General features: G+C 39.0%; 1 protein-coding gene across 27 annotated transcripts in view; it reads left to right on the forward strand.

The window, feature by feature from the left end:
* LOC137352058 (protein polyglycylase TTLL10-like) overlaps positions 1-21,339 on the forward strand; it is a 367,140-nt gene that overhangs the window by 27,547 nt on the left and 318,254 nt on the right. For 6 of the 27 annotated variants that reach the window (XM_068017082.1, XM_068017097.1, XM_068017091.1 and 3 more), the window contains exons 3-4: positions 1,788-1,850; positions 5,230-5,309. The exons of 16 other annotated variants lie outside the window; for them this stretch is intronic. Coding sequence is in view for 3 of the 11 variants with exons in the window: in XM_068017072.1 (XP_067873173.1) it covers positions 1,839-1,850 (12 nt within the window). In the remaining 8 variants the exon portion in view is untranslated. Of the gene's footprint in view, positions 1-1,787; positions 1,851-3,383; positions 3,441-5,229; positions 5,310-21,339 lie in introns of all 27 variants that reach the window. 5 more of the 27 variants (XM_068017072.1, XM_068017073.1, XM_068017074.1 and 2 more) reach the window with 3 other exon arrangements.

Genomic DNA, 21,339 nt, shown 5'->3' on the forward strand with positions numbered 1-21,339 from the left:
CCAAAATTATTATTGGAGTTGTCAGGCAAGCCCCACCTGCCAAGAATGAGGAAAATTAATTTCGCCACATGAATATTGATTTTAAACTGTTGTTGGCGAAGAAAGAACTTGCTTTAAAAAACAATTGGAGACTTTGGCTGGAGAGAGATATTAGCATATCAACAGACAGTACTTCAAAGGACAAAGGGGCAATTCCCTGCTTCAATTTAATCCACAATGGACTTTTGATTACCAGACGTTGAAGCATTCTAGGTTAACTACTAAGATGGCCAAATACACAAACAGACGTGGTCAGACCAGTTTAGTCACATGACTGGCTGATTGTTGGCATTTTAAAAATTTGAACTGGTAAGGGGTTAAAACTCAGAAAACTGTTCGCTCCTGGACTGGAAAAGACCTCTCTCCTGTCTGCTCTCATTTCGCTCTCACCAGCTTTGGAAATCATTAAAGACACATGAACCCCAAGAGAGAAAAGTTTCCTACAGTGAACAAGGTTTAAGAAGAATACTAGGCCTCAACGAAAAGCAAGACTACCTACAATCAAGGACCTTACAGCGAGCTTGAAGTACAGTAAAAAAAAACTCTCTTCAGAGATTGCCTCAAACCTCTCTTTAATTTTTTCTTCTCTTTTCTCTCTCTCTATTTGCATGTGCGTATCGCGTATGCATGCTAGCGTGGGGCGCGGCGTGTATCCTTAGGCGTTAACTGAATTAGAATTTAAGTTTAAGGTTGAATAAATTTCACTTTGCTTCTTTAAACCTAAGAAAACCTGGTGTGCTCAATTATTTGCCTTATAATTAGAAAGTGGTGACAAGGATTCACCAAGGGGGGAGCTCAAAACACACTGTGTTTAAAAATCAAACCTTGTTTCAATAAGACCAGGTGAAGACAGTAAAAGACCCCTAGAAACCTTTCTCACCTGGTCGTAACAGGGTATTTTCTCCTGCTTTGTCAAGTAGCATTTGTAAGTAATTATTTTCATGGAATTGTTTCTTAACACCATACCACATAACCAGAGCATGCTTTTTGGCATCACTTTCAGTTCCGTAGACTAAAAAACGAGGTTAAAAATGTGGCTCCTGCAGAACATGCAAAACTATCAGTTCTACAAACCTAGTAATAAATAATAAATTTCAGTATGATTTGGATTATCCAAGATCACTGGGAGAAGACTTTAACTGAATTCAGAATTTCAATTGATTCAACTTAAGAGACCCCTAAATTCCTGAGACTGGAGGGCAGTTTTATAGTAGACCGCCAATAGAGAAGGTGGAGGTGAAATTTGGGGTGGAACTGGGTACTGTGCCTTGTTTAATTTAGTTGAAGAAAAGAATATAGTACTTAAATGTGATATCTTTGCAATCTTGATAAATGATCTTCCTTGCTAAATAAGAAATGTACATAAAATCCTAATTTGATTATTTAGACTTTATATGTCAATTTGTGTTTTGGTGGGATAATTTTAGACAGCAAACCAAATTCTATAACAGCCTCAGTCATCACAACTCCTATTTTAAAATGTTTTTAACTGTCTTCTCTTCCTTGATTCTACCGTTGCCCCCTGCGCCATATCTAGTTCCCTCACCGAATTGGCAAGAATTTGGCTTGGCCTTAAGCCTTGAAGGATGAAACTTTTTGAGTTGAGTCTCTTACTCCAGTCAGTCCTTGCTGTTCTGATAGAGCATATGCGCAATAAAGAACTTTATTGCTGGTTGCTCTTTTCTTTTCATATTGTGAGAAAAGATGGTTGAAACAGTGTCTGCTTTTTTTTTCATGTACCCGGGAAGACTATCCAGTCCTGCACCTTGATGAGTTTGCCTAAAGTCAGCTGACTGGAGATGTTCTTTGAAGTAAGAGTCTGTTTGACTGCTCACTATACAATGCCCTATCATAAGCAACAGATTTTTAGAGACATGTTATTGTACACAGTTAGGACATATGGGAATATGGAATGTACTTTTAATCCTATGTGTCACCATAAAGTGAATTAAATTAGGCTGGAAGTTGTGTATGTGCTGCTTTACCGACTGCAGTCACTAGAGGTAGCCAGAGTATCGCTGTACATGTAGTTCTTCAGATGGCACACACCATGCAGAAGATTATGTTTGCCAGATCTGTAACTTTTCAGCTTTTAAAATTGTTATAAATGTATTAAATAGTGGGAGTCCTTAATTGATAGGTTACTGTTAATTTGAAATTGTTTAATTTGAGTTACTGAATAATTGGTATACAGTCTACTCCTGTCAATTTGAAGTTGTTTAGTTCAAACTATTTGATAATTTCAATATAAATTGTGCTCAAAAGCCTCAAGTTTTGTTCCAATTGCTTAAATTGAATTAATAGATATTTTTTCAGATCAATAAACAAGTTCTGATTAAGGGACTGCATATGATCATTATAAAATGGAACCATAGAACCATGGTGATGTAAGAATACTTGCAGCTAACTAAGAGGAACATGGGTGGACAGCCAGGGATCACATCATCCAATCTCTTTTGTGTAAAGTCATTGCATGACCCTGGGAGAAAGTGGAAATTTCTTATGAAAAAAACATTAAATTTAAATTAGACAAGCATATAGTTAATTTGCAGCATTCCCTTAACAAAATAACACTATGAAATCTTTTAATATTCCATGGTCAAAAATGATCATTTCAGCAATGTGATGTTTCACTGAAGGAAAATTAAAAGAAATGACTGGGCATTCTGATGCACTGCATCTGAAGTGGTAAATTGTGGGGTAACAGCTGTAATTTCCCACTTGGTGAGTACCTGTGGTTCTTGCACTGGGGAGCTTCCACTGAAGGCAGAAGGGAAAACTTACTCCCATATCTTTACCTATGCAGCTGTATGAGCGGCACAAAATGCAAAAAACAGCCAATGGGAGTGGCATCTGTTTTTGAAGAGAAAAAGATTCCCTCTCCCTCCCCAGGGTGAGATTGCGTTGTGTTGTCCATAATTACATACTCACATGAGTGAATTCCCAATTTGTACCAATCTAATCAATGCATTAGCATATTAATGCTCTAATATGCAGTACCACAAAGGGCCAAACTGATTGTATAGGACACTGTCAAAGTTCAGAAGATCAAGAGAGAATAGTCGAGAAGTAGTGAGTGGGTGAAACCAAGCTTGTGTTTTAAAAACCTATAGATTGTGGGAGGAAGGAGAGACCTCATGAGGAAGGGAAGATCTGGAGAGGAAGGGGATTGTTGGAGGAAGGGAAGGGTATTAGGGTGAAATCTGTGGTAGCTGTTTGATAGTAGATTATTTCATTTTGTATACTATTTTTGGTATCCTTGAAATTGAAAATCACAGTATTTCAGTTTTGAATTCTGGTGCTTAATTTTAGTACAGTTGCTGAAACATTCATGTATTTTTCAGAAGCAGCACTATGACTCAATACACTGGATTTTCAAGGTGCTGCATTATGGCGTGAAGGTGATAAGGCCTGGATATTTTTCCTGTGTTTCTCATAGAGAAGATCTAAAACTCAGCTACTTGTGAGGAAGCACCAAATGCAGGCCAGGCACTTTGACACATAAAAGAAGAAAAAAGCAATGGGGGAGTCATAAGCTTTGTACCAGCTAGTGACCATTATTCATATGTGAACCTTGACCATGAATATAGATGACTATTCCAATGTGGGGGGCCAATTGCAGCTGAAGTGGATGCCGTTCTCCTCAAATATCTATGGTAGTCATCAAGCTTTTCAACTCGAGGTGCTGAGGTCAATTTTAATGTCCTGCCTACTGCCCCGACACGTCAGCTAACTGAGCATGAAGAATTGAACCTATGATCGTCTGAGTTATATGACTCAAATATTTGCTGCATATGTTTGGGGAGCCATTTTGGGTGATTTAACTATATTTAAATCAGTATTTCAAGGATGGAATTTACATTATAACATCTGACTATTTTGCCAACTCTTAGAATTGATGTTTACATGCAGGGTTTCATGTATCTGTGGTGCCATACAGTAGGCTTACTTATCAAATAGAACTTAAGTATTGCTGAAAATAGAGACATGTTGTCGAAGCTTTTCATCATGCGCTCATCAGGACAATCCGCAAGAATATCAATGTAAGGGAAAACAACAACTTTATACTGTATGAGAAGAGAGTGCTGATTGGTTGGCAAGTGAACTCTGATTGATAGAGGCTTTACCATGGAGAATGCACCAGTTTACGGTGACTGACCGTTAACTGCCAAGCTTTATTTGAAATTTAAACCAGGCAGCTTGACTCGGATTTGTCAAGGCATTGTCCTGAGGAATGAACCAGCGAATGGCTGTCACTTATTTTGTTTATCTGAAACAGGTGCAATGTTTGTACATGTTCTTTCTGTCTGCAAATGTTGTCCAATCGTGGAATCACATCTAATGTTGGACACTGTGTTTTGAGTTTTGCAAGCACGGGCTTATTGGGTACGGCTTGTACATTGTACATTGCAACAGCAGAAGGGACATGTTGTTTGATACGATCCACCAGTCTTTGGGACGTATGGCCTAAATAATCCTCAGTGTGCTAAGAATTATGCTGACAACCAATTTAAGATTGTCATTAGGGCTCGCAGTGTGGCGCATTTGTGTGTACTGGAAGCTACATATATTAATACACAGGGCTATGTTCTTTGCAGACAGAAAGAACATGTACAAACATTGCGCCTGTTTCTGCTAAAAAAAAAGTGACAGCCATTCGCTGGTTCATTCCTCAATCAGAGGAATGACCAATCGGAGTCAAGCTGCCTGGTTTAAATTTTAAAAAAAACTTGGGAGTAAACTGTCAGTCACTGTAAACTGGTACATTCTCTGTGGCAATGCCTCTACCAGAGTTCACTCACCAACCAATCAGAACTCTCTTCTCATACAGTGTAAAGTTGTTGTTTTTCCTTACATTGGTATTCTTGCAGATTGTCCTGATGAGTGCAAAACGAAAAACTTTGACAACATGTCTCTATATTCAGCAATTCTCAAGTTCTGTACTATCTAATGACTAAATAGAACTTAGTTTACACACAGCTCAATTTCAAAATTAATTGCAGCCAGAAGCTAAGACAATTTATGTCTTAGGGCTTGGTATAATTTCAAAATATTAATAAGTAACACACTCTCAGTTTAATGAACTTAATTAAATAAAATGAGTCTTCACAAAAATTGGAATACACGCCTAACTTTGGAAGTGATGCACACTGACTTGCTTCCCATTTTTTCCCCAACTTTCTCACACAGAAATAACCAGCTACCGATTTTATTACTTTCGTGATGCCGTAGCTGAGATTTGGCACTCGCTGATGGGTTTGAAATTACTGGTGAGCTTTCTATCTGTGGGTATGGTTATTGGAACGTAAGCTTGCTATGCCTTAGTGGTACAGTTATTTCTCATTTTCTTCTCCATGTCTCTGTCTCTTCTCTCTTTGACTCTTTCCCTTCTCCTCTCATGGCACTTCTTATTGTGTAGCAACATTTGGGGATTGCTCCAGCGTTCTCCTGCCAGGAAAATAATTAACTATTGCATGCAATGCATCTGCTAAACCTGCTCTGTCCAAGGACAAGGACAGAAGGAAGAAGAAATTAAAACAATAAAAAAGACATGGCACTGATAGAGAGCCAGGGATTCAGTCAAACTGAAACTGCTGCATTGATTAAATGCCTCAATGGAGTTACTCATAACCTACTTATATTAATTTAGTTCCTTCATCTGGTTGAAGGAGCTAAAATAACATAAGTGCTGTGTTAATAACTTGGGTTCTATTGTAATGTCAATAATGTGAATGCTAATTCAGCTTCCTCACATTGCTGATGACTCCTGCTGATCCTCAATGATGCCATGGCATTTGCAGTTTTAAACAAAAATGGACAGAAAGAACAAAGGGATGTTCAAGTTAAGCGCAATTGTTTTGAATAGTTGGAATTTTACAAGCAAGCTTTCCTTCGAGATCAGGGGTCCAATAGAGCATTGTACGGGCATCACCTCACTGTTCTTTAGCCTGCCTCTATTTAACAGACTGGATTGGCAGTCATAAGCATTCCTTACTTGATGTAAAGAGGACCTAAATTGTTAACATATAGGGAAATACTAGACTTTATGCACCCATCCACCCGATTCTGGCCTCATGCATCCCCTACTTTAATTGTTCTGCCAATGATGGCTGTGCTTTCAGCTGCCTCGGCCCTACATTCTCTGCCTCTCTGTCCTCCTTTAAGGCATTCCTTATCTCTTTGACCAAGCTTTTGGTCATCTGTCTTAATATCTCCTTATGTGACTTGGTGTCAAATTATGTTCCTGTGAAGCGCCTTGAGATATTTTACTACGATAAAGGTGCAATATAAATGCAAGTTCTTTCTTTTTTTCTTTGCTTATCCAATCAGTCTTATTGTATATCTGTATATCACAATATTGTAATCAGCTGCAGCCCCCTATTTGATATATTGGGGGTGCACTTCAACTTTGGTCGGGACACAAAACAGACTGTAGCAGGTTGACTGCCTGTTAGACACGCCACCTGCTTTTCCTTTCTCTGACTTCAACCAGCAAGGTTGGGGGTGCTAACACATATATATCACAATTCTGTTCCAGTAGGAGATGGTACTTAGTTTTACCCAATTTCTTTTATTTATTTCTGGGATATGGCCATTGCTGGCATTTATTGCACTGAACTGAGTAGCTTGCCAGGCTACTTCAGAGGGTAGTTAAGATTCAATAACATAGGTGTGAGACTAGAGTCACCTATAGATCAGACCAGTAAGGATGGCAGGTTGCCTTACCTCAAGAACATTAGTGTACTGGCTTTTTTAAATGCAAAATTGACAGACTCATGGTCACCTTTACTGATACCAGTTTTTTTTTATTTTCAGATATTTTTAAACAAAAACCAAATTCTTAAACTGCCACGGTGGGATTTGAACTCATATTCTCTGTTTTTCACATTTATTAGTCCAAGCCTCTATTATTGTCCAGTAACATAGCCGCTACACTACCATATCTACTACCTGTGCCATTTTAGTTGGCAAGATGGCCAAGCACCACGGCATTAGATTATATAAATGCAGATGCAGTCCAGAGGGATCATTTTTTAATTTAAAAAGAAATGAGGTTTCAAATCAAAGTTATTTGCTTGGGTACATGGTAAACAACAATTAAGATGAATTTTGAATTTTAGTGAGTGTACTGCTGTGATTTTCAGACACCTTGTAATCCAACATTTTATACCTCATCGTATCTTGGAAATACTAACTGACTTGAGAACTTGGTTGCAGGGCTGTATTTGAAATGAAAATTCTGAACTTGCCACAGATTAAACTACATTCTTCTTTTAGATAATTATTCCTTTACACAGGTGTGGCTAGAAATCTGCCAGATTAAATTGAACATTTTTATTTATAAGCCCAGTTTTATAGTTAAAAGTCTTTTTATTTATACCATCTGTTGGGTACTAGGGTTAACTTCAAGGTATACTTGAGGCAGATGGATCCTTGCAGCAGGTCTTAATTGATAGGTGTTTGTTAATTAGTAGAACAAACGTGACCCCTTGATAGTGAAAGTTTTAGAGAATCTGCTTGTTCTACCAAGCAGTGTAATTACATTTTTTCTGTTGCACTACACAGTCATTCAGAAACAAATTGCCATATTCCATTTCTGTACAACTCCGACTGTGGAAACCCTTTTTCTTTTATTTCTAATCTGCATGTGGGAACTTGGATCTTTTTGGATCTGGTTTGTTTCATTCATAGATGATAAGCGGTTCCCATGAATAAAGATTATTCACTGCAGCTATTTCAAAAGGTCTGTTGTCATTTCTATATTTTGCTTTGAAAATTGTTTCAAATCATGAACAGTTATGTGATGTAGTGTATTGATGTGCCAATGTACTGCCTCACAGGTTGGTATAATGTGGTCTCATTCTAATTTTCCATATACCCTGAGTTCAAACTTTTGGGTCGGGTCCAAGGCAGAGCACTGCAATTTCCCCAAAGAGGCAAATGGAAAATCTGAGAGCAAGTAAACAATGACTACTCTAGAGTAGTGGTTCTCCAATAGTTTTGATTGAAGGACCCTTTTTAAATGGATTAGTAATCAAAGACTCCCATCTAAATTATAATACTATAAACTCCTTTCATATTTACATCTCTGAATGTGAGATTCACTAGTATCCTGTTAAATGGATTTGTATGAAATGTTGCCACATAAAGTAAACATTGATGTGATTGGTGATGCAAAACATTTATCTTCCCTTCAGCTGAAAGATAACCTTACATGTTCACCTGCACGACATCCCCCTGCTCTTCTTAGGGTAGGATTAGGCTCGGTGGCTCCTTTTGGAATGCCGGCACTGTTTCAGGTTTAACCCTCCAGTGCCCACCTACTCATTGCCTGTGACCTGTGCTGGAATATGCAGACATGTGTGGAAGTTGGTTGAGGGTGCTCCTTTGGTGGATTAGAGTGCCACATGGCCAGGGAGGACCTAGAGCTAGCAGATCACCTGTGTGGGGCTGGAATTTGGGATGAACCCAGATCTGTCAATTTTATGTGTTGTGTAAGATCCAGTTCGAAATTTGGTAAGGGAATTCAGTGAATTTTATACCTACCACTTCTCCTTCCCCCTTGGGCGTTTTCCAGGGCGTAGCTGTGAGAGCTTCTCGGGTTACCCCAGAAATTCCACCCATTAGATTCTCCTTATACACTGTGGGACCTAAGCCAGTCAAAACTGATGTGGGCCCCATACTGAGCCTTTCAAAAACCACAAAGGATCCAGAAGTGATCTCTTAAAGAACAAAAAACAAAGAACAGTACAGCACAGGAACAGGCCATTCGGCCATCCAAGCCTGCGCCGATCTTGATGCCTGCCTAAACTAACACCTTCTGTACTTCCGGGGCCCATATCCCTCTATTCCCTTCCTATTCATATATTTGTCAAGATGCCTCTTAAACGTCGCTATCGTATCTGCTTCCACCACCTCGCCTGGCAGCAAGTTCCAGGCACTCACCACCCTCTGTGTAAAAAAATTTGCCTCGCACATCCCCTCTAAACTTTGCCCCTCGCAACTTAAACCTATGTCCCCTAGTAACTGACTCTTCCACCCTGGGAAAAAGCTTCTGACTATCCACTCTGTCCATGCCGCTCATAACTTTGTAAACCTCTATCATGTCACCCCTCCACCTCCGTCGTTCCAGTGAAAACAATCCGAGTTTTGCCAACCTCTCCTCATAGCTAATGCCCTCCAGACCAGGCAACATCCTGGTAAACTTCCTCTGTACCCTTTCCAAAGCCTCCACATCCTTCTGGTAGTGTGGCGACTGGAATTGCACGCAATATTCTAAGTGTGACCTAACTAAGGTTCTGTACAGCTGCAACATGACTTGCCAATTTTTAATAATTACTTTAAATAATTTGTCTTTCCTTACTCATTTTGGCCATTTGGAGTGGGTCAGCCGTGCAGGCACCTCTGATGCACCCACCGGTGCAGTCCAACTTCACCAATCATACAAATGGCCCCGCCTTCGCAAATTGGGATTGGGTCTACAGCTCAGGTGGACAGGAATCTTGCTCTATTGTAATTTTGGGGACAAAACAGGACTCTCAGAATTTCAAGTCCTCACTGTCTAGACTTGCACATTAAGAATGATCAGGTACCAAATGTAACTGGTACCCTCAGAATCCTGTATCGGGAAAAGTCAAACCCTTGGGAGAGGAGGTAGGAAAAAGATGACAACAGAAATGGCGCAGTGGTTAGCACCGCAGCCTCACAGCTCCAGTGACCCGGGTTCAGTTCTGGGTACTGCCTGTGCGGAGTTTGCAAGTTCTCCCTGTGACCACGTGGGTTTCTGCCGGGTGCTCCGGTTTCCTCCCACAGCCAAAGACTTGCAGGTTGATAGGTAAATTGGCCATTGTAAATTGCCCCTAGTGTAGGGAGGTGGTAGGAGAATGGTGGGGATGTGGTAGGGAATATGGGGTTCATGTCGGATTAGTATAAATGGGTGGTTGTTGGTCGGCACAGACTCGGTGGGCCAAAGGGCCTGTTTCAGTGCTGTATCACTAAATAAATAAATAAATAAAAATAAAATGCTAATACAGCTAACCACAATATTGAGGAAATTTACCATGGATTAAGATTTATTTTGCTGATTTTTTTTTTTTAGCTTAAATTAAGCCTCAATGTTTCTTGGGACAAATTAGTTTCTGTAATTAAAAATGAATTTTTTTTCCTATTCTTTCATGGGATTGGGTGTCACTGGCAAGGCCAGCATTTCTTCCCACCTCTAATTGCCCTTGACAACTGAATGGCTTGCTAGGCCATTTCAGAGGGCAATTAAGAGTCAGCCACTTTGCTGTGGGTCTGGAATCACATGTAGGCTAGACCAGGTAAGGATGTCATATTTCCTTCCCTAAAAGGACCTTAGTGAACCAGGTGCGTTTTTAACGACAATCGATGATAGTTTCATGGTACCATTGCTGGGACTAGCTTTTAATTCCATTATTAATTTTATTAATTAATTGAATTTAAATTCCACCGGCTGCTGTACTGGAACTTGAACCTGTCCCCATTAGCCTGGACCTCCGGATTACTAGTTCAGTGACATTACCACTACCACGGTCTCTCCTCATCTTGTGGCAGTTGATTCGTTAGCTATTGACACCTTTAAAGCAACATTTCTCTCTGCTTGGCATGTATCTGGTTTTGTAGCTTTGTATATATTCATTGCTGTAAGTGAATTGTTATTTCGTGAACTGCAATGATTTTGATTTCCACAGGAAAAAAAATTAACTGAATTGTCTGTAGTTTTGCACGAAGGTTACCAAAACCAAGTGTAGTTTACAGCTGCAGCGGGTTAAATGGGAGAATAGTTGGACCAGGGCATGCAGTTGTAATTTAGTCCCCATTGTAAAGTCATACATTCTGTCTCTCTTTTTATGTATTTCCTGTATAACTTTCTATGTCCTCACTTTATAATGGAGGCTGTTTATATAAACTCTGTAAACATAGATATAATTACACCATTCCACCAATAGTGGGGCTGAAATACCATCAGTGCAGGAGGGTTCAGTAACAATATGACAGGCAGGTTTACAGAGTCAGCTTGCATTAAAATGTGGACATAGGAATTTATAATGGAGGATGTTAGTAGGAAGTGTACACAGATGGAAGATTTTAATATGATCATTTGTAATATTCACTTCAGAGTTCTTCTCGTTCCCGAGTGAAGTAATTTACATTATCTATCTTTTTATGGCAGCATTCTTTTTACACTTGTTTTTTGTGGAAACTTCTTTCAGCATATTAGTAGAACATTTTATATTATACATTTAAATTGCCTTGCCTGTGAGTTTTTGTTCATAATTATAGACAAGATAATACTGTTGCTGATAATAGTGGACAAATGCTTGGTTTGTGTGTGTTAGACATTCTTCATTGTGGTTATGACCAAAGTAGTTAGCCATTTATTTTGAATGGGTAATGCTTCTGTGAACAGAGTAATGTCATATCAATGCTGAGTGCTTGGCGCTGTTATTGCAAGCATTAATTTCCAACTTTTAAAGCCTTGTCCTGAAATCATCCTTACTGCTCTTCTTGGCACCTTCTCCACGAAACCAATGTCCTTTTGTTGATAGGGTACCTAAAGCTGCAAGCAGTATCTTAAAAGTCACCTCTCCAGTGATTGATTTATAAGATTACATTGTCTTATTTTGACTCAGTAGTCAAAGGTCTCTGGAAATACCATCCCAGTAGATGGTTTGAAAATTCACATTGATCAAATAATTTCAGTGAATGGTCAATCATCCTCTTCTGTATTCCTAAGTGAGGAAGATTCACACATGGAAGAAGAGAAAATAATTCTGCTTAGTAAGAACTCAGAAATGTTATGCATCCTCTTCTGCTTTGTTTTGGGGAAACAAATTGTAGGGCTATTGTTTTGGCCAATTAAAGGAGCTACATTGCTTCTCTTTCCTACGGACATTTTGGGCTGAATTTTATCAGCGTCCGTGCTCCATGGCAGCGCACTATGAAGTCGGCGGTCTTCCGACACGGAAGTGCTGCCACAGAGCCCCCGCGAGATTACGCACAGGGGCTCGTATAAATGGAGGGGGCAGATCGGCTGCCCCCAATGATGTTGAGGGGGCGGCGGCCGCGTCCCCAGTAATCGTGTCTGGAGCCACAGCGCAGGTGCCAGTGCCATTTTTAAAGGGCCTGAAGCCCTTCAGGAGAGATTTAAATATTTAAAGAAGCCGGTTTGATAAAAATGTCGATAAAAGTTTAATTTAACTTTGAATTCCCTGTTCCACTCCTCCCCACTGAGTACTCAATACATAAATTGACCTATCCCCCCCAAAAAAACTTTTTGAAATTCCGAACTTCCCCCCACCGAACTTCAGCCTCTACCCCTTCCCACCATCCCCACAACCAATAGGAATAGTTTACCCCGCACCCCCCCACCCCCACCCACCCACCACCCTGAAAAATTTATTCCTCCCCCTCCCCACCAGTGTCTTGCCTCGGAACTACATATGGAGTTCTGAAGACGCGCAAGTTGCTGCCAGTGACCGTAAAAGCAGCGTGAGACAGCATTCGGGAGCAGGTAAATTGATTTGCATTTTTATTTACCTCATTTCCATATTTTTATGCCACACTGAGGCCTCGCCGCTGCCGTTAATATCCAGCAGGGCTTTCTCAGCGTCGTGGGTCGTGGCAGGCCGCTCCTGCAAGCATTTAACAGGCCTCTCAGCCACGATGTTGAGGGGCTGTAAAATCCAGCCCTTATGTGGGGTGGGGGTAAATACTGCAAATAATTTATTGTCTTGCTATATAATGTCCTGCGACATTTGGCTTTCCACACTTCGATAGTTAGAATTCTGCAGAAAGTTACCACTGCTTCAGCCTGAAATTTTCCTCTGTTACGTCATTCTATCCAATACAGACTGTGGGGTGAAGATGCAAAGTATTTTCCATCCTCTTTAAAGTTAAAATGTTACAAGTTGGCATTCTGCTCCACAGTATATCAGCACATGGTTCAGAGCACTCGACAGAGTATTATATTTACAGGTAAAGTATTGTAATGCGCCATTTTATTAAAAGGGTGCAAGCTTTCTATTAATTTCAAATTTACTTTCAACACCATCTGGTCTAATATGACCATGGCTGTCTTGTATTAAGCAGTCACTGATTTATAACTTACACTGTTTGTATTTTTCTCAGACTGATTTGTGATTGCAATTTATTTTTCTGGGAACAAGTTGTGGTTGGACTAATATTTTTCCAAGCCAGGAATTCACTCATGAGTTCTCATTGTTCTCAGTGTGACATTAAGTTTTATGCAAGGAAGGTATACTCATTGATTTGATGCATGGCTTTCATCTCCATTGTATTTAATGAGGTAATATTATTTGGGCATGTTACAGAACAGTTACACAACCCAGTAATTTTCCCACAATTTGATCTGAACGTTCCAGACTGGCTGTAGTTTGTAAAGCCTTAACAGCATTTTTTGAGAAATTCAAAGTTGTAACATGTGTTGAACAATTGTAACTGCTTCTAAAGAAATAAAAGTGAGCGCAAAGGAAGACAGTTTAAAAGACTGCTGTCATTGGGTGTGGAAGTACATCGATCATCTCCAAGACATCACACAGTTTTAAATTTATCCAATTCCCTTTTGAAAGTTATTATTGAATTTTACACCACCCTTTCAGACAGTGCTAGATCATCATAACTTGCTGCAGGATAAAAAAAAAATACTCCTCATTTCACCTCTGGGTCTTTTGCCAATTACTTTAAATCTATGTCCTCTGGTTACTGACCTTTCTCACAGAGGAAACACTTTTTCCTTATTGAATCTATCAAAACCCTTCATGCTTTTGTACACCTCTATTAAATCTCCCCTTAGCCTTCTCTGCTCCAAGGAGAAGAATCCCAGCTTCTATAGTCTCTCCACATAACCGAAGTCCCTCATTCTTGGTACTGTTCTAGTAAATCTCCTCTGCATCCTCCCCAAGGCTTTGATATAACTCCTGAAGTGTGGTGCCTAGATTGGACACAATATTCCAGCTGAGGCCTAACCAGCAAATAGTGAGATTGATCCTGCTGCCCAGCTAAAGTCATTGAGACCAATGTCTGAACTAGGACAGCTTTCAGCACTGTTTTTCTCTTCTTTTAAACTTGAGGATAATTTAGACCATGTCTTCACTACAGCTGAGGAGGCAGCAGATGGGTAATCTCAGGATCTGCTAATATTCTTCTGAGCTGGCCTTTGGGGGGTGCATGAGAATAACTTTATGATGCATTTTCTGTTCAATAGTGGTTGAGTCACAAAAGGACACAGACTAACACTAGCGAAGCCCAAATTTAGGACTTGTATTATATTGTACACAAGTGGTCAATACATGGAAAGGACTTCAGGATAGAGTAGAAGGAATGAAAATTTGGAACCATGTAAGAAATAATTTGAATGTTGTAATGCTGAAACTTCAGCGTTTTTCTGGTTGGATGAACTGAATGTCCTGCCTCAGTTGTTATCATGTGACCTTGCAATCACAGGAAGAATGTCAAGGATGCTGTCACTGTGCTCAGTTGTATATGAAACACAATTAAAATACACATGACCTGTACACCCTGAATTAATGAAGGTATTAACTAATATCAATGCACAAAAATTTAAACAGCATCTGTGGAGAGAGAAGCAGAGTTAACGTTTCAGGTCAGTGACGGGTCAGTTAACTCTGCTTCTCTCTCCACAGATGCTGTTTAAATTTTTGTATTTAAAAAAAAATTATTACTCAAGATCGATTTTAGTTTGTTTCAGAACTTGATTGTTTGTTTAAAAAAAAAATTCCCTATTTAAACCTTTTGCATTTTTAACATGATTTGTAACACATGGGGCTCAAATTGCCTTTCACTTTGCTATAGAAGCTTATTTTTATTGGAGCAAAAGTTCAATCACTCATCCCTTTTCTTTTTTTTAATACGTTTTATTGCTATTATTTGGATATTAACTGGTACTTCAGTTTGAATTATATAGTCATGTATCATCACATACACACATATGAGACTGGCATTTATACATTAGAAACCAACCATTAAATCTCCAAGTTTATTTTCGCTATTGTTTATTTCGTTGATGTTTATTGCTAGATCTAAGATAATTTATAGTTACCAGAGATTTACAAGGCAGCAGTTCAATCACTTGCTTTGAACATCATTACAATCTTGATTGTTAGTGGACTCCTGGCATTGAATTAGTTAAACTCATTGCTGGCCATCGCTCATTCTTTACCACCTATCGTCAATTATTTCTTATAAATGTGTTTTTTTTAACTTTTCTTACTATTATGCACATGAACTCAAGCAAGACTTGTGATTAGAAAAATCACTTTCAGTATATAATTGGGAATATGTGCATCAGAATTTCAATTGATATAGCTCAACAAAAATTGAGGAATATCTGGTTGGAAATGTGAAATAAAAACAAGAAATGCTGGAAATACTCAGCAGGTCCGGCAGCATCTGTGGAGAGAGAAGCAGAGTTAACGTTTCAGGTCAGTGACGGGTCAGTTAACTCTGCTTCTCTCTCCACAGATGCTGCCGGACCTGCTGAGTATTTCCAGCATTTCTTGTTTTTGTATCAGATTTCCAGCATCTGCAGTATTTTGCTTTTATTATATTGGTTGGAAATATGATTGGGTTTTATGATGAATACAAATGGAGGATTGAGTGTTGTGTGACTTGGGTTTCTTGAGTTGTATGATTGATCTTGAGTAATAGTTTAAAAACAAAATGCAAAAATTAAAACAGCTGCACTATTTTGTTCGTGATTATCAATATTTAGAAATGATTTATCTTACATAAAAGTTTGATATTTCTATTATAATTAGTACATTATGATTTAAAATAAAAATATTGCAAAGAATGTCGATTAACTTCACTTTATCATTGATTAATCTGTGAGGATTCACTGATTCTGACAGTGTTTGATATTAGTTAATAACTTAATTAATTCAGGTGTTTAGGTCATGTATTTTAATGGAGTTTTATATACTACATAAAGAAGGCAACTGGTTGGGGATCTATGGTATACTGCACGCAAATAGATAAGTATTCAATTGTTATTTATTGTAGGGAAGGGGTAAGAAGAAAATTTCAGGGTTTTCTTCTGAAATATTAGATGGTTGGGAAGAATCCATTATAGAAACGATTGTGCACAATCTATAAAGGGAACTGCTTTGATAAACCATATTGTGTTTTCATGTCCTTATCCTTTCAGTTTCTTAATGACATTGAACACTGTAGAGGTCACTCATACCATGTAAAAGTTTAATAAAAATGATACTGACGTAAGAGTAAACGGTATAGACATTGTATGGCTAATGGTGTAATCTTTTGCACAGTAAATATATTTAAAATAAACTAACATATATATTACACAGAAAAATAATTCTAGAACTTATTGCAAGATAGCAATCTCTTTGAGGGATTCAAATGACATTAAATGAAAGCAAACCTCAATTTGTTGTCAGAATTCTGATTTGAAAGTATAACCTCCAAACCACTCCAGCGAATCTATTGCACTTCCTAAATTTAAGTTTTGATATAATATGATGGGGTTATTTTCAGCTCATTATGATTCAGGACATGTGTTAAGAAATGGTACTGTTGCTGTGAAGGGTCAACTGAAGAGTCAAGCTTCCTCTACTTTGCCCTGCAGTGCCTGAATGTTGTGGTGCTGCATCAAAGTGAACCTTGTGCCTTTCTGAGTGAATTGTGGCAATTACCAGATTATGGCAATTTTTGCGATGCGAGGCTACATTCACTGGGCCTAAGTTGATGGATCACTAAAGATGATAATGTTGCTAGTGTTACCTAACATAAATCTGCACAAGTGCCCCTTTTCAGGGCACAACTCATATAACATTCATATGCTCCAATCAAACTAGAAACTCAACATAAGCAAACAAATTCCAGCAAAAGCAAAGGGAACTTTTCCAACTAAATCATAATGTGATTTATTCCTATTCACTTGAGTGAAACTATCAAAACTAATTTTGGGTCTGTGTCTCTTTACTTGCAATGGTTGCTATGTCCAAGCCGAATGTTACACCCAGGTGAGAAAGGGATCTAGGAGTCCCTCTCAGCCTTTACTTGGTCTTACCATAACAGGGTTTAATTTTAAACACACCGTGTTTTTAGCTCCCCCTTGGTGAATCCTTGTTCATCGCTTTCCAATTATAAGGCAAAGAAATCAGCACAAACTGGTTTTCTTAGGTTTAAAGAAGAAAAGTTGAAATTGTTTAAACTTGAACTTAAACTCTAATTCGGTTGACGCCTACAGATACACGACACGCCCACTCTAGCATGCATATGTGATACGCACATGCAAATAGAGACAGAAAAGAGAAGAAAAATAAAGTGGAAAGGTTTGAGGCAATCTCTAAAGAGTTTTTGTTTTGGGTCGAGCTCACTGTAGAGTCCTTGATTGTAGGTAGATCTTACTTTTCGTTGGGGCCCAATGTTTTTCTTAAACCTTGTTTGCTGTAGGAGACTTTGCTCTCTTGGTGTTCATGTCTCTTCAGTGAATTCAGAGGCTTGTGAGAAAGAGATGGGAGCAGACAGGAGAGATCTTCTCAGTCCAGGAGCAAACAGTCTTTTCTGAGTTCAACTCTCTGTGACTAGTTCAAAACACTGGAACAACCAGTTAGTCATGTAACTAGCTGGTCTAACCAGTCCTGGCCCCCTGTGGATTGCATCACCCCAGCAGGTCTTGAATGTGCTTCCCCACCCCCATCACTGTCCGGTGATCAACATCCATTGTGGGTTGAATGTGCCAGAGAATGGTCCTTTGTCCTTCCAAGCACTGTCTGTTAATATGCAAATGTCTTTTCCAGCCACGGCTGGTCTGTTTAACAAGCCATTTCTTCACTCCAGCAACAGTTAAAAAGCAATGTTCATGACAAAATTAATGTGCCTCATTCTTGGCAGGTGGGGGCCTAGCATGACACTGAAGAATAAAAATGTAGTTAGTTAACAGCTGATTATTGAAAGATAATGGTGTCAGAATATGTTGTATCTTGATCTATTGTTGTTAAATGCAGCCTGATTGGGTTGCTCATGACCTGTTGCTTCATGGTGGAGAGGAAATTTTGAAATGAATGTATTAAGGAGTGAGCTGTTAATTAACAACATAAGGTAACAGGTGGTGAGCAAAGATGTGAAAGGTGTTGTTTTGCAGCTGTTTTATTAAACATTTGGGAGTATGTTAGCATTACAACAGAACCCCATGGCATTTTCCCACTGTAGTACTGGTACCTGAGGTCATGTAGTGATGAAATACTTCTCTTAAGTGTTTCCAAGCTGAAAACCTTGGGAGCCATAAATGCCAAGGGAATGCTGGCACAGCAATTAAAGTTATCCTTATTTTTTCAAAACTGAGGCTGGTACACATCTTCCAGCAGCAGATTTGAAGTAATTTGAAATAAATAAATAACTGCTCAAACATCGCTTTCTGTTTTAGGCTAAATTTCTGCCCTGTTTTCAGGTGATTTTCCTTTCACTTTCAGTAAATGATCCCAGAGCGTGTCCCTGTCATTGGGAACTGAAGTCATTGTTTTCGGTCCCCACACCAAACTCCGTTCTCTAGCTACCAACTTCATTCCTCTCCCTGGCAACTGTCTGAGATTAAGCCAGTCTGTTCGCATCCTTGGTGTCACGTTTGACCCTGAGATGTGCTTCTAACTTTATATTCGTGACATCACTAAGACCGCCTATTTCCACCTCTGCAACATCGCCTGACTTAGCCCCTGTCACAGCTCATCTGCTGCTGAAACCTTCATTCATACCTTCATTACCTCTAGGCTTGACTATTCAAATGCACTCATGGCTGGTCTCCCACATTCTACTCTGTAAACTTGAGGTCATCCAAAACTCTACCGTCTATGTCTTAACTTGCACCAAGCCCTGTTCTCCTATCACCCCTGTGCTTGCTGATCTGCATTGGCTCCCGGTCAAGCGATGTCTTGATTTTAAAATTCTCATCCTTGCTTTCAATTCCCTTCATGGCTTCTCCCCTCCCTATCTCTCTAACCTCCTCCAGCCCCACAACCCTCCAAGATATCTGCACTAGTCTAATTCTGACCTCTTGTGCAGTCTTGATTTTAATTGGTCCACCTTTATCTGAATGAATATCTCCTTTGTGGCTCAATCGTCATTTGTTTTATAATGATGCTGTAAAGCACCTAGGGACGTTTTATTTTGTTAAGGGCGCTATATAAGTTGTTGTTGGAACATTTTAACCTTTAAAAGGACCAGCCATAGTATCTATAATTGTGAGTTCTTTGCGAACACAAAAGCTTCAGTTCAGTGGTGGCTGGATGCAGTGAATTTGTTTTTAGCTCAGCCTTGCAAATTTACATTTCCTGATTTAGTTCACATACATTTAAAATATGACTTCTTTAAAAAAAAACTTAACTTGTAGAAACTTTTATAGACTAGCCAGATCCATCCTGAAAAATTTATATAACATATAATATATAAAAGCAAAATACCACAGATGCTGGAAATCTGAAATAAAAACAAGAAATGCTGGAAATACTCAGCAGATCTGGCAGACTCTGTGGAGAGAGAAGCAGAGTTAATGTTTCAGGTCAGTGACCCTTCTTCAGAAAAAATAATGTTCATTTTGAAAAACATTTGCCCAAAGCATATCTGGTTGTGTTGCAGAAAATGTAAGCTGAAGCATTAAAGAAGCACTGTCTTAGTGACCGGAGGCATGAGAGAACAATTTCACATCCCTTTCATTGTTATCCATTTCAGCATGATTTGGGCCATTGTGTTATCCTGTTTGGCAAAAATTTGTTGAGTCTAAGAAATGTTCTTTTTGATAATGGCTGAATGCTTTAAACTCTATTACTGACATTTGAGTCCATGAAACATGGATACTTTTAAGATGTAAAAAGTGAGTTTAATGCATATTGGTAAGATTGATATGACAATTTGGCATGTTTATTAGCCAGTATAAGTTTGTTGTACACCTTTTAAAAGGATTATCTTTTTAGGCTGTAAGCCCAAGTTTCTCGAGTCTTTGCTCAGAGCTCAAACCTCTGATACAAGGGACCAGCCTTCTGGTTCTTCACTGTAGTGCTTCCAGTGCTTGAATGTCAATTTTTTATAGTGACCAAAACTTGATTTAGTATTCAAGGTGCACTCTGTCCAAAGGAGTATTAAGTTTTTCATTACTGCTTCCTCAAGTACCTTGTAATCAGATGAAGATTGAAGCTGAACCAAAAAAGGAGGTTTTAGAAGGGGTGACCAAATGCTTAATCAAAGAAGTAGGCTTTAAGGAGGGTCCAAGAGGGAGGTGAAGAGGCAGAGATGATTAAAGACAGTACTTCTGAACTTGGAGAATCTTTAATATTGAAATTGCAAGAGGTAAGGCATAGATGATCATAGAGTCAATGTATTCCAGGTGTTCTGGAACCTTGAAAGCATCAGCTGTCGAGTAGAATTGATCAGTGTTTGTTCATAATTGTAGAGGGTTTATTTGATTACCTTTAGGGCTTTGTGAAGTTTTCTCCCCATGAAAGTTTAATTTTACATAATCTTTTGGAAGGGATGAATGGAATCAAAAACCTTTCCCCATACTTGCAGAAGAACATCTGACACTTGCTGTAAGAGTCATGTGCAGAATTAACTTGAATTTGGTTTTCAACCTGTCTCTGACCTCGTGTTCCATCAGTGTAAGGCAGAAATTGTTCTGTACATACTGGGATGATGGGGTGGTGGGTGAGAGTTAGTTGCATTTTTGTTGAGGCTGTTGGCCCTGAGATGTTCAGTAAAGAGTTTTGCAAGGTCAGGGACCTGCAAGGTGCTTGTAAAGTGTTTGAATTAAGTTATACTATTTCATAAACAAAAAAATAAAATGCTGCAAATACCCGGCAGGTCTGGCACATCTGTGGAGAGAGAAACAAATTTAACGTTTCAGGTCAATGGCCTTTCATCAGAACTGGAAAATATTAGAGATTTAAGGGGTTTTAAGCAAGTACAGAGATAGAGAAAGGGGGTGGGGGGATGGTGGGCAGAAAGAACATAGGGAAGCTCTGTGATAGGGTGGAAGACAGGAAAAACTAAATGACAAAGGGATGATAATACAAGGCAAAAGGAGATAGTAGTGGGACATGTAAAGAAAACAAAGAAACAAAAAAATGTGTTTAGTGCAAGTATAAATGGGAAATAGCAGAAACATTACCAGCAGCTGCCATCCAGAAAAATGGGGGTGGAGGTTATGATCTGAAATGGTTGAACTGAGCTGAGTCTGGAAGCTGTAAAGTGCCTAATTGAAAGATGAGGTGCTGTTCCTCAACC

This window comes from Heterodontus francisci, chromosome 37 (genome assembly GCF_036365525.1).
Source record: "Heterodontus francisci isolate sHetFra1 chromosome 37, sHetFra1.hap1, whole genome shotgun sequence".
Lineage (NCBI taxonomy): Eukaryota > Metazoa > Chordata > Chondrichthyes > Heterodontiformes > Heterodontidae > Heterodontus > Heterodontus francisci.